Here is a 13,320-nt window from a genome sequence, read left to right as displayed (position 1 = left end):
GCACTACTGGAAAGGGTGGTGGCAAGGAAATTCTGCAAAATCCGTAATTGGTCAGGGTTGTTAATGGAAAGGTTGGAGTGCAAAAATAAATTAGACAGCACTTTCAAACATTTGGCATTGACAAGATGGGCTGAATGGTCTCCTATTAATACAAGAAAAAACGAATATCCTTCCAAATTTTGGGCATTAACTCTATTCTCAGTGCTATATTGGTACAGGTCCTATCTTTTGGATGAGAAGTTAAACAAGGTCCTGCCAGCCTACTCAGGTGGACTTTAAGGCGAAGTGCCTTGATTAACACTCATTGGTTCAGCCACACCACTGAAGAGCAGGTATTGTTTACTCCGTTCACCTCACTTCAGGTGTTCTGAAATGTAAAAGTTGTGTCTATGAAAATGAAACATCGAAGTTAGAATAAAAACATTTATTGACATGTTAGAAGTCAGCAGCTAAGATGAGATTCTCATTGTTAAAATATTCATTTCATGTTAATTACAATATACAATGACATTAATTACACAAGCACAGCACATATATATCATATACATTCTCTAGAATTTCCATAATAATTCTCTTGATTAAATGATTCCTAATAAAGACTGTTCTTCACCACTACTTTATGACAACATTTGACATTTGCTTTTTGCGGCAAACATTATCAAGGTTCATCATTTACTGGGAATTAACCTATCTGTGCTTAACATTGAGTATGATATTGCACTAATCCAAAACATAATGGTTTAGAAATCAAATCACAAAGCACTACTTGAGCTTTTTAAGGTCTGAAACTTATAGTTCTAAGACTGTTCCTCTGGATCAAGATGAGTTGCCATAAACTGAAACACAATAATGACTATTTCTGGGTTTCGTGTTGTCCCAAATATTCAACAAGGCACAATTCAACACATTTCAATGCAATTTGCACTTGTGCATCTAACACCTCTTTTACATCAGACACACCTCTAACTATGTCAGCCCTTGTGCAAACCCTCCTTATGGAGCATTACAGGATAAATTAGACCACATTGACTCCTGAACGACCACCATTGGGCAGTCCTGGGGCAATCAGATCTTCACCACTTTGCTGGACTGTGACCTCACTAATGCACATCCCATCTTTCAGGCTCCCCACAGTACTGGCTTCTCCCCCACCTCCACCCACCAATCTCCTCCTCCTTCCTGACTATTCATGCCTGAACTTCCCTTACCACCCAACAATTTTCCCAAATCCTCTTAATCCCCTCAACCAGCCAGGCTTCCCTTTCTCCCCCCCCCCCCCACTCTGATGGAGGCCCCAATTTCTATCCCCAGTTCCTTCTCTAATCCCCAACTAAAACCTTTCTTGAATTGCACATTTTCAGTTACAAGAATGTGCAACACTCACAAGAGTTTCCAACCTGTTAGCTCTCAAATGCTGTGAAAGTTCGCAGAGGCTCACCTGTAATTGAAGCAGTACTTCATGCAATGATCGGGTAATGCATTACACCTTCCAGACAAATTTGTCTTCCGAGATGAAACAAAGTCCTTAATCACAACAGGATATCAAATCTTCACAGTAAAGTTAAGCAAGAACAAAATTAAGATTAAGACCATACATTCTGGGAATCTTGTTGCAATCTCCTTCTGAATGCTGCTATCTTTTAATATGATAACCTTGCCATATTGTTTAATGACATTCTTCCAGCAAATAGCAGGGAGCAGTAGATTTGTGTATTCCCTGTAAATTCTTGTACCATAATTTTGAAACCAGTTTCTACCCTAATTTAGGGCACAACAACAACAACATTGGAGATGGCTTTTTTTAAACAAAATAAATAAAGAAACACTTATGTCCTGTGTTTGTCCAGGATTAATGCTTTGGCACATATTTAAATTTCAGTCCAACAAGTTTTGCAACTGAGGATACAGCGAATCCTATTTCAATTAAATCTATATTCAGATTTTATTTCAAACCTGTGCGAGTCTCGGACTTTGGAGTTAGAGTCCATTTTACCAACACAATATTTATAGCACCCTTCTCATACAAATCCAAACAGAACCACATCCAGGACCACAAAATTATTCTGTTCTCTATGAGAATTTTATATCTGCTTAAGACATTTGTTTTAAAAATAGATTTTGTATGTTATACACACACACACAAATGTACATACACACAAAGCTTAAATATTAAGACTGACATACCTATCAAAAAAATGCCAATATTCACTGTCTTGAATCATTAAGAGAGCTAGCTGCATGTCTTATGCATTGAGCAATGCGCTCGCTTTCTACTCAGTCATTCCCATGCTTTCATTAAGTAAAGCCATCTGCAGCATCTTTAAGTCATTTAATACATCAGAAGAAATGCTCACACTTCCTAATGGAATTTCATCAACCGACTGTTGGGAGCTATAGCCCTGGTCTGAATCTGTATTTTCTTTTTTCTCTAGGAGAGAGAGAGATTGTGGATATCCAGCAACCTCACTGGCTGAGTCCACAGATGACATGAAATCCCGGAGGAGGAGCATCTGTTGAAGGTCTTGAAGTCTCCTCTTTACATCATCAGAAATACCCGAAATCTGTTCACCACCAGAGTCCATAACAGCTTCATTCACTGTGATGTTGCTTTCACAAGTATATTGAGGAACAGTCCTGATGTCATTCTGCATCATACAATCCTTTTCCAATTTCAATGATCCTTCTGCCTTTGGAGGAGACTCAAAATTAGGGTAGTTTAAAACAGTCTGGCTGCAGTCCAATGTGGATATACGATACAATGGCTCCAAGGTGCGTATTGGGTTCAGAACCTGTGCTTCACTGCAGTCTATTCCAATCACATTTTGTGACAAACCCATGTCTTGGACTGCATCCTCAAATCCTACTGGGTACTGTACAAATGTCTCATCATTTGATTTGGCCATGCATACTTCATTCACAGTACAAGGCACACCAAAAGGCTGATATTGCAAGACATTTTGATCAATTGCCGAAAAATCAAAAGATGATTCTTCCTCCATCCCTGCTTCCTCTGGGGATGTGATGCATTCTTTTTCAAACCAGTCTGGCTGTTCCATTTGTAACAACTTAAACTTCTCAAGTGCATTTTTCAATATTTCACCAGATGGGCATTTGTGATAATCATCCAGTGCTATTCCCGCCACATGGAAAGTCTTTCCTGGCTCATATTTTTCCAAATCCTGCACTCTGAAGTGTATTTCTTCAAACTGTTTCATCAGTTTGTACTTCACGGCAACATTAAAGGGATCAGGTATATCATCTTCACTGCTGATGTCATCAAAATATGCAACAATGTATTTTCCAAATGAAGCTGGCCGTTTAAAGTCTGGCAAAATCAGGTTCATGGCAGGAGTAAACATGTCGTGCATTGGCGAGCGTTCTTCACTTTTCAGTAATATCTTTCTCTGTTTCATACTCAGCATTGCTTCCCACTTCGCCCTTGTTCCACGGGAGCATAGAATGATAATCTTGTCTGACTCGTTTTTGTGTAATGTGAGCCAATTCATGTGCCCGATTTCTGCAGCCTCATTACTCTGTAAACAATCTAAAGTCACTTTGGTACCACAGGCAGTCATCAGGAACTGTGCAAATGCTAGAACAACATTCTGGTAGAGGTTATGGTCCAGCGAATAAATGATCAGGACTTTCTTTTGCACCTGTGGAAATCCTTGGTGTACAACTAGAAAGAAAAGTTTTGACATTAAATCCAAACAAATAATTCAGTGAGTCAAGCAAAAAAAAGTCACTAATAAGTAACCTCATTGCAATTTGAGAAACAGTCAGGGTAGAGGGTAGGAAGGAAAATGTATTATTCTATAAATCTAGAGTTGCCTCTCTGGTTGGACATGGTCCTGAATGTTTCATCATGTGACAGACTAACCACATTACATTGGCAACTGTTACCAGATTTACTTCATAAAAGATATGGATCCCTAGAGTCAAGCACTGTTGAATTTGGAGAGCTTGTTTTCAGAAAGAGGAGGCAGTCTGAGCAGGTTAAAAAAAGGAAATTGATTGCGAGTGAATGATTGAAATATATTTTGTACAGGCCTGTTGATAACTTGGTAAAACCGAGAAGACTACTTGCAATTAAAACAGGATATTGTGACAAAGGGCATGTATTCAAGTGTGAAAATTAAACATTTCACAGAGATCAACAGATGACTGCCTTCAGAAATCAAGACAAGCTGAATTTCTCAAATGAAGAGCAGGTAGAGAAAGGGGACACATTATCACAAAGACACATCCTATAATTGTGTGGCTTAGTGCAAAGCAACAACACTACATTGCACATTTACTTGGTTCAGAGACCTTACCTGAAAGTCATCTACAAATGGAATTAAATTTGCATGATCTTCATAGAATGCAGGATTAGAGGAAAACAGAACAATACTAGGTCCAGGGAACACAAACATCACTGTTACCCATTAAAAATAAACCTGTCATTTTTATATTTCTATTTTGAATTTTCAAAACTACATTTATAATTGAACTACCCTGGTCACACTAATTGCATTTTCTTGGCATTGATAGTGCAAGGTTACCTTTACTGGAAGGTGAATGTAAATGTAGCTTTTCAACATGCATACATTATGTCAATAAAGAGAAAAAATGAAGTGATTCTAGTTTGGTTAACATACCATGAGATGGCTTTTCTGGTAGTTTCATTATTTCTGAAAAGAAGAGATGGTCTTAATATTGAATAGCAAAAAATCACTTAAAACAAAATCTTTTCTCAATAACAGGCAAAACAATATTCATTTCCACTTTTCCTCAGCATCCAAGAGAACACGTAAATGAATCTGTGGGGCTGATATGCACAGGAATACATTTGACTGAACAATGCACTGTCATTGACATTGTATTAAAATACTTTGATATTTAGAAAAATGAGAAGTTGGGGGCAGTACAAAAAAAGGACAGACAAAACAAAAGAAAATCCTGCTGGAAAAAAACAATGCACAAAGTATGATAAATGCACAAGTTCCTCTTTTTTTTTAAAAAAAGAGCAGTTCGCAATCTCACAATGTAGTATTTGGGCTGCAAAATTCTGCTTCTTTGGGGCCCCAACTTAGATACAACATTGCATCCAATGTGCTTCTGTACATTTATTTTCGGAGTCATGTTGCATGCTATATTAGTGATGTTATGTGCAGCTTAAACCTACTGAAGTTGTTTTCTTTAAATAGCACTAGTAGGGCAGGATGAGGAGGGGGACACAGTTTGGGGTTTTCCAGTTTCAATGCTTTGTATTTAGATATGGCACTAGTTGAAGAGAAGAATTCCCAAAGTGGTATCTCAGATGGCTATCACTTTTTGCCTGCTTCAGTAGGTTTAAGCTGCACATCATTTAAACTCATCATCATGAGAGCAAAGCATTTGGCATTAACCATTTGGGGAACAGATGGTGGTAGGTCAAGGAAGGAGTCAACTCAGATAGCCCCTTTCTGGCTGGCCTGTGAACAACTCATCTCATTGTGATAACTGCAAATGTAACAATTCCCCATTCACTAGCAAACCCCAAATTACCTTCTCTGCAAGGCGGAGCATCATAACATCCTTTTGCCCAAAATACAGAAAATAATAGGAAGCAAAATAAACATGGCAAAACAAATTTGTAACTATATACCAAGTAGAAATACCAAACACCACTGTTGTTGGTAAAATCTCAGATGGCAACGAGGAGGCGTACAGGAGCAAGCTAGGTCAGCTGGCTGAGTGGTGTCGCAACAACCACCTCGCACTCAGCATCAGCAAGACCAAAGAATTGATTGTTGACTTCAGGAAGGGGAAGTTATTACCAATTCATAACCAAGCAGAAATACCAAAATGCCTCAAGCATCCACTTAGTGCCTATCATCCAAGTGTTTTGCGACACCACTCAACCAGCTGATCTAGCTCACTCCTGTATGCCTCCTCATTGCCACCCGAGATTTTACTAATGAGTCATGAATATTGACTTTAAATATCAACATGTAGTTGTACACCAGCAGCTGTAGCACAGTTCATTTTCAACTATGACTAGTGCAGGTGCCACTGGAAGACAATATCAACCAATTTTGGCCAAGAAATCCCTGCACTCTCTCAGCATAGGCAGAACCAGTCTGGACTGGTTGCTTGATGGCAAAGAAAATGGCCGTATCACTCAGAATCAGGTTTATTATCACTGAATTGAATGTGGTGTAATTTGTTGTTTTGCGGCAGCAGCACAGTGCAAAGACATAAAAATTATGATAAATTACAAAATAAATAGTGCAAAAACAAGGAATAACAAAGTAATGTTCATGGGTTCATGGATTGTTCAGAAATCTGATGGCAGAGGCGAAGAGGCTGTTCCTAAATCGTTGAGTGTGGATCTTCAGGCTCCTGTACCTCTGCCCTAATGGTAGTAACGAGAAGAGGGCATATCCTAGATGGTGAGGGTTCTTAGTGATGGATGCTGCCTTCTTGAGGCACAGTCTCTTGAAGATGTTCTTGATGGTGGGGAGGGTGTGCCCGTGATGGAGCTGGCTGAGTCTACAACCCTCTACAGCCTCTTGCAATCCTGCGCATTGGAGCCTCCATACCAGGCTGTGATGCAACCAGTCAGAATACTCTCCACCATAAATCTATAGAAATTTGCAAGAGTCTTTGGTGACATACCAAATCTCCTCAAACTCCTAACGAGGTAGAGCCACTGGCATGCCTTCTTCATGATTGCATCAATGTGTTGTGCCCAAGATAGATTCTCTGAGATGTTGACCCCCAGGATCTTGAAGCTGCTCACCCTTTCCACCGCTGACCCCTCAATGAGGACTGGTTTGTGTTCTCCCGACTTCCCTTCCTGAAGTCAACAATCAATTCCTTGATCTTGCTGATGCTGAGTGCAAGGCTGTTGTTGCAACACCACTCAACCAGCTGATCTAGCTCACTCCTGAACACTACCTCATTGCCATCTGAGATTTTACCAACAACAGTGGTGTCATCTGCACATTTGTAGATGCCGTTTGTGTGCTCTTGAGGCACTTCAGCAATCCTGGTCACCTACTGGATCAAAGAATGCTGTGACATTCCGCAGCCCTTTACGCATCAGCACCCAGGGCCATTTGAACTTGCACAGCAGCAAGCTGTGTTTGAATATCAGAAATCGGAGTTCCTAGTGCAGCACTTGGATGCAGGATGGTCCTGCTTGTACTGCAATTGGAACCAAGGCATCAGCTGAAATAACTGCACAATGGCTGGGTTCACAAAATGCTAATGGAGTTGCCGGCTACTTCCGTACTGGAAAGGCTCGGCTCCCAGCTCAGTGAAGATCATTGTGCAACAGTGGTGCAGAGCTCCTTGATGTGGCACAGACTTTCTAATGATGCCGGCTATTTCTTTGTGTATTCCCCATCAATCACTGTAGATGGCCACATCAAGCCATATTCTGAAGAACCCACATGCAATGTGATGGGCAGCTGGCATTTACAGTCTTCTTTCCTCTGGTCAAGGTTGCAGGCAATATGCACCTGGTTTCTTCCCATATTCAGATCCCACCTCCACACTAAATCATACATCAATATCTGTTTGAAACTGTAAGTGTGAAATCATGTGACCATGTTTTCATCTTAACTGCTTTTTCTAAAACCATGAGTAAAGTCAGTTTAGGAGAAAGATGCAAGGGCAGAGGAACGGGAAAACCAACAAGTGCATGGTTACACTATTTTTAGCTTGTAAAACAGAAGAGGTTGTGAGATGAGGGGAAGATTAATTTGAGGGTACTATTATCTTCAATGGTACAACCACACAACTGGACATGGTTTCAACAATGCTTATCCCAGTCAAAGATGATGAGTCTCTTCTCCATATTACAAAAGCGGCAGTAGGAAGAGCTGTGGAGGAGTGCAGGGGCGGGGGTGGTGGGGGGAAGCAGAGGGGATACTTGTGTGTTATACATTGTGTAATGTACCTGTCATGGTGGAATAGCAGACAATATGTGCAGGCTGTGAAGTCCCAGAGTGAGAGTCCAGATTGAGAAAAATTAGTAGGCAAGCAATTTTATTTGCATTGAATAATATCTGTGAATGGGGATGGAATTGGTGGGATAAGGAACAAAAAACAGAAGGTTGAAAGAACTCAGCAGGTCAAGCAGCATCTGTGGAGGTAGACGGTGTAAGCTGACATTTCAGATCAAGACACTATCAGGATCGAGGGGGGAGAGGAGAAATTGCCAGTGATATAGCAATACACAGGAGGCTAGATTAGAGGCTGGTAGGTGATAGGTGGAACCAAATGGGGAGGGGATGATGGGCAGATAGAATCAGGGTGGAGCAGAGGTGGGACAGAGACTGGTAGGTAATAGGTGGAACCAAATTTGGGTGGGGGGTAGGAGATGGAAAAGATGAACAAAGGGAGAAGGCTGGGTGGACAGGCGAGTGTGTGTGGGAGTAGAACACGAAGGGTGTGGTTGCCTGAAATTGGAAAATTCAATGTTCTTTCTATTGAGTAGCAAGGAACTGGTGGGATATGGAATTTAGGGATGATACATGATATGTTACTCAGGGCTCAACTCCTGGCACTCATTACAAGTATTCAATGGGAAGAGAGGATTCCCACTGGAAGATTCCCTTGTGTCATATCCCACCACCAAGGGCCCTGCCACTCCCCATAACTCTACGTCATCTTCAAATTTTCTAGTGTGGTGTCCTTAAACCAAGCAGCCAATTTTCTTCCATGCCATGCTACCATTACATCTATTTCCAAGTTAGATAGCTCCATTGCTGGCTTGCAGTCTCTATTCCAGCCATAATGGAACTTTCCTTCAAGAAGTATAGGCCAACTTTCAGTCATTCAGGCTGCCTTGATGTGATACTGGACACTCAAATTACTGGGCCAAGATTTGCAGTTAATCAACAGGGAACTTTGCACTGGTTGCTTGCATCAATCATGTAGATGTTGACATCATATCATCAGAAGCTTTACAATAAATGTCTGATGAAGGCATTGATTTAGATGCAACTGATAACAAGTATAAACTTATGCAAGCAGCTTACGTGTAACCTACTGCTTGTACTGATAACCTAGTACCATTGCATCGTTTGAGATGATTTAGGTCATCCTACACGCCTCAGCCCAGAAATCCTGGTCTCAACAGTTTAACCACCCAAAGAAATTGTCAAATTGCAGAAAGAACTCTAATTAAAGCCACTGAGAAAAATCTGCCAGTCCTGAGATCACTGGTCTCCTTCTGCCCTGATCTGCACTGCTTTTCCCAGCATGTTCCAGGGCTTCTGCTGGGAAACTGGCTCCCAACTCATTGGTGAGGTCTGGGGAAGCACACCAATTGGGCAATCAGCTAATTGCACTCTTTTGAGGTAATTGGTTGACTGCCCAACAGAAGATTTGGCAGCCACCCCAGGGTTCGCCAGCTGTCTAAACAGCCAATTAAATTGAATGTTTGTGGATACATTTGAAACATGCATAAAATTACTCAGAACTTTTTAAAATAGAAAAATAAAGCTAAAATATACCAATTAAAGAAATTTAAAACACTAAAATCATATACACTTAAAAACAATTAAGTAACTAAGATGTAAAGCTCAACTAACCTTTCATTGACTGCTATTTTCTCCCATTCATTTGTATATGACTGTTGTACTTGCATCAAATTAAACTAGTATGTATTCAGTGGGTGGGTTTTGCAGCCCAAGAGCTGCAATTTCTTTGGAAAATCACACTGCCCAGATGGACTCCATGAGTCTAACAGAGCAACAAAGGTGTCCCACGGTCAGTGTTCTGCTGAGTGGACGGCTACACTATAGCTTTCACTGGTGAACTGCTCACTTAGGAATCTCAGCAGAATGTTTGCCTTATCATGCAAACAGGATTAATTTGTATGGTGTGGAAAAAAGCCAAAAGAAAACCAGGAAGAAACAAAAGTCAAAGGTTGGAAGTTTCCTTGCACTGATTCCTTTTTAGTTTTGTTTTCCCTTCTGCTCCTTGTGCGTACCTGGCGTGTTCAATAAAAGACCCCAGTCAAGGAGTCAGGCACGGGGTGGCCGATAAGCAGAAAGTTGGGAACAGCTGCTCTGGGCGACACCCTGAATGGCCAAGCAGACAACTTCCTCGTCAATTGCAGTGACTGGGGCCAGTAAGATGTGGGCATTCAGAGCTAATGTGATGTCACTGTTCCACTTTTCTGAGCTTACTCAAACGTAGGTTATTTCATGCGTTCCTTTCTTCCCAACTTCTTTCATTCCTTTCCCCATTAAACCTCCTCAGCACTTCAGAACACGTCATGGATTTCAGGTGTGCTATGGGATAGATACTGAGAAGCTTGCGTGTGTCTGGAGGGAGAGTTGAGGAATGAAATTGCAGCACTACATGTCTATCCCACAAGCACATTTATCATAAACTACCATGGTCACACTAATTTTAAACACAGGCCTGGGGAGATCTGGAGAAATAAAAGACCGGTAAACTTAATTATTAGGTTGGATAAGATGTTCCTTACCATTTGGTTTGGATTTTATCTGTACCCAAATTGTACAGCCAAACACAATCATCAGAATGATTACACAAATGCCAGCAAAGAAATGTGTTCTCTCAGCTGCAAATAACAGAAGAGATCAGCATGGTTAACAGTATTTTTAAAACAACTTTGCAACCACAACCACCCCAACTGACACTTAGAACACATCAGTTCATATCATACATCTCAATAGATCCCACATTAAGCCAACTTTACAGCACCACTCACCTGTTGAGGCATATAGAGACTAGAATCAATTTACATAGCGCATTTTATCCCATCAGGGTAGATTATCGTATTTTGGAATTTTTGATCCAAGTATCAAACAGCTCATGGGAGCTTCAAATACAAATGTTTAGGATAATTCAGCAAGACATGTTCACCCAGGTTGTTGGAGGAACATGCATGTTAAACCCGCACCTGAATCTGGCTTTCATGTGGGGCCCAGTTGCCCTCTTAATTACGGCTCAGATCGGGACAGCACACAAAGCAAATCTCTTGTACAGCAGTGGTGAGTTTCTCAAACAAGTCGGTTTATTCAGGCCTGTTACAGTGTACACTGGGGAGCACTTCGAGTGAGAGCTCAAAGATTCTCCACTGACCCAACATCTTCCAGCAATTTATAATATTTGCATTACAATAGTTACATGTGGATTTCACAATTTCATCAATAACCCACTTTTCTTTGTAGTATTTGATCTTTGTTTTATCTCTGCAAGGGTTGCCTCTAACTGCTTCACAAACAGGACTTTCCTTCCTTTGCCAGACAGCAATTGCCCCCCATTCTCCATACAAATGGGTGCTCTGATTTATGGCATTGTCCTGTTGTCATGACTCTGCCCATCTAAAGATCAGTTTTCCTCCAATTAGCCCTATATCACAACCTCCATTTGTTAAACCTTACTCCAGCTAGCTTTGCCCTGTAATCTAACACTTCCCTGATCTGATGATAACATGACCTTTAAAACCACCTCTACCATTGGCCGATTTTCCCATCATCCTTTTCTAATTTGTATTACACTTCAGTTGACCATATTACAAACTATGTCTTATAATTCCTGGAGATTCCTTCTTCACAGGTCCAAATGATAAGACAGCTGGCAAACAGTAGGATGATCACATGTGCCAAATGAAATTAATGAGCAACTTCAGACAGGAATTCTGGGTGAGTCAGCACAAATAAATCAAGGTTCTATAGAAAAGACCAATTAACAATTAAAGGCAATTGATTAAACAGTCTGATTGAAATTAAAGTTACAAATGAAAGCCAATGAAGGATAAAACAAATTGAAACTTCGCTCATACAACAAATGAAAATGGGAGAATTGGTCCAGTAACAATTGGCTGGACTAAACCTCTGGCTAAACAGTTTGAATTAAGAAATTTCTATACTGACTGGGGAGAAAAAGTTCCAATGAAATGGATGTAACATTTGTCACAAATAGATGATTTCAACTGGATACTTCAATGCTTGACTATTTCAATTGAAACACTTTTTCTTAAAACAAAGGAAACTACACTTGAAGCATAGTTAACCCACATCATGGAGCACACTGAAGCTGACTTCCATTTTGCATTATATGCACACATGTAATGTGCACAATGCTCATGACTAAAGCATCAACCAACATGGGTAGAAGCCTCGACTCAGAATCTGACAGCTTTCAATTCAAATGCCCTTGGATTAAAATAAAATATCCGACTTCGGATTGGGGAGAAGTATTTCAAGGGAGTAATGGATTTTATTTCTGGATTGAATAAAAGGTGATTAGGGTGACTTTGTCACCTCTGAAAAAGCAGTCTGAATTATGTTTTTTTTCCCATGAATGGAGGAAATATGTACAAAAGTTTTGAACCAAGAGGGAAGAACATTCAGCTAAACAAGTTCCAGATTAATATCTTCCTGAAAAGTGAATTATTTAATATTCAGATTTATCCTAGGGCTGGTATATTGGATAGATCATTTTTATGTAGAACTTCCACTTAAATGGACAGGCCATGAGGTATCTGATTAATTTGCTTTTCTTGTCAGAAGGTGAGTTAAGAATTTCACTCAATCATCCAGATTAGTCAATCTTGCATATGCATTGCTTTTGATAGAGCGGCATTGATACCTGTTTCAGACAGGTCCAGCTAATGACTGGTACTCAGGTTAGTTAACATAAGATGGTCATAATTTAACTGGTTGTTCTAGTTTGGAGCCAGTAATTATGAAAATATTTATCCCTCACTTTGCTTCTGCTGACTCATCCTGAGTTCCTAATCGACATGACTCAATAATTTTATTTGGCAGAAGAAATTGTTATGCTACTACCTTGCCAGCTGTCTTACCATTCACTTGACTTGATATATTATCCTAAACATTCATATTTGTAGTTTGAGAACAGTTTAATATCTAGATCAGAAAGTCCACAACAAGATTATCTTCCCTTTGTGGGACATCATACATTTTGTAAATTATGATACTCGTTCCTGTGCACCGCCCCTAATCCACCTCAAATTGCAGAGACCAAGAAGGTGCCATCAAGCAGTATCAATGGTATCTCCATATTATTCAGCTCCAATAAGGCCTTGGCCTCAGTAAAATCAAACCTGAGCTGTAATTGATAATACTGTTTGGTTAGACACAGTAGAATTGAAAAGTGTTGTGTTGTTGGCTGTATACTATTGGCTATCATAAGAGGAACAAATTGCAAAAAAATAAATGGCAGCAGTGGGACTTCAATTATCTTAAATAAAGAGGAAGGATGCATTGGTGGTTCCTTTGTCAGGTTTAATTCTGGGGCATGAAGTCGAGCAGGTATTGTTCACCTTAAAGGGAAAGCAAC

The 13,320-nt window shown here is 40.2% G+C and overlaps 1 protein-coding gene across 1 annotated transcript in view; it reads right to left on the bottom strand.

The window, feature by feature from the left end:
- Positions 1-409: 409 nt before the first annotated feature.
- The window catches only part of LOC127578627 (interleukin-17 receptor A-like), a 53,880-nt gene continuing 40,969 nt past the window's right edge, over positions 410-13,320 (bottom strand). The window contains exons 11-13 of the mRNA XM_052030810.1: positions 10,475-10,570; positions 4,641-4,673; positions 410-3,679 (exon numbers count right to left, since the gene is read on the bottom strand). Of these exons, the coding sequence (XP_051886770.1) occupies positions 2,271-3,679; positions 4,641-4,673; positions 10,475-10,570 (1,538 nt within the window). The 3' untranslated portion in view covers positions 410-2,270. The remainder of the gene's footprint in view (positions 3,680-4,640; positions 4,674-10,474; positions 10,571-13,320) is intronic.

Source organism: Pristis pectinata, chromosome 15 (assembly GCF_009764475.1).
Source record: "Pristis pectinata isolate sPriPec2 chromosome 15, sPriPec2.1.pri, whole genome shotgun sequence".
In the NCBI taxonomy this organism is placed as follows: domain Eukaryota; kingdom Metazoa; phylum Chordata; class Chondrichthyes; order Rhinopristiformes; family Pristidae; genus Pristis; species Pristis pectinata.
This window is presented reverse-complemented; position numbering and strand designations above follow the sequence as displayed.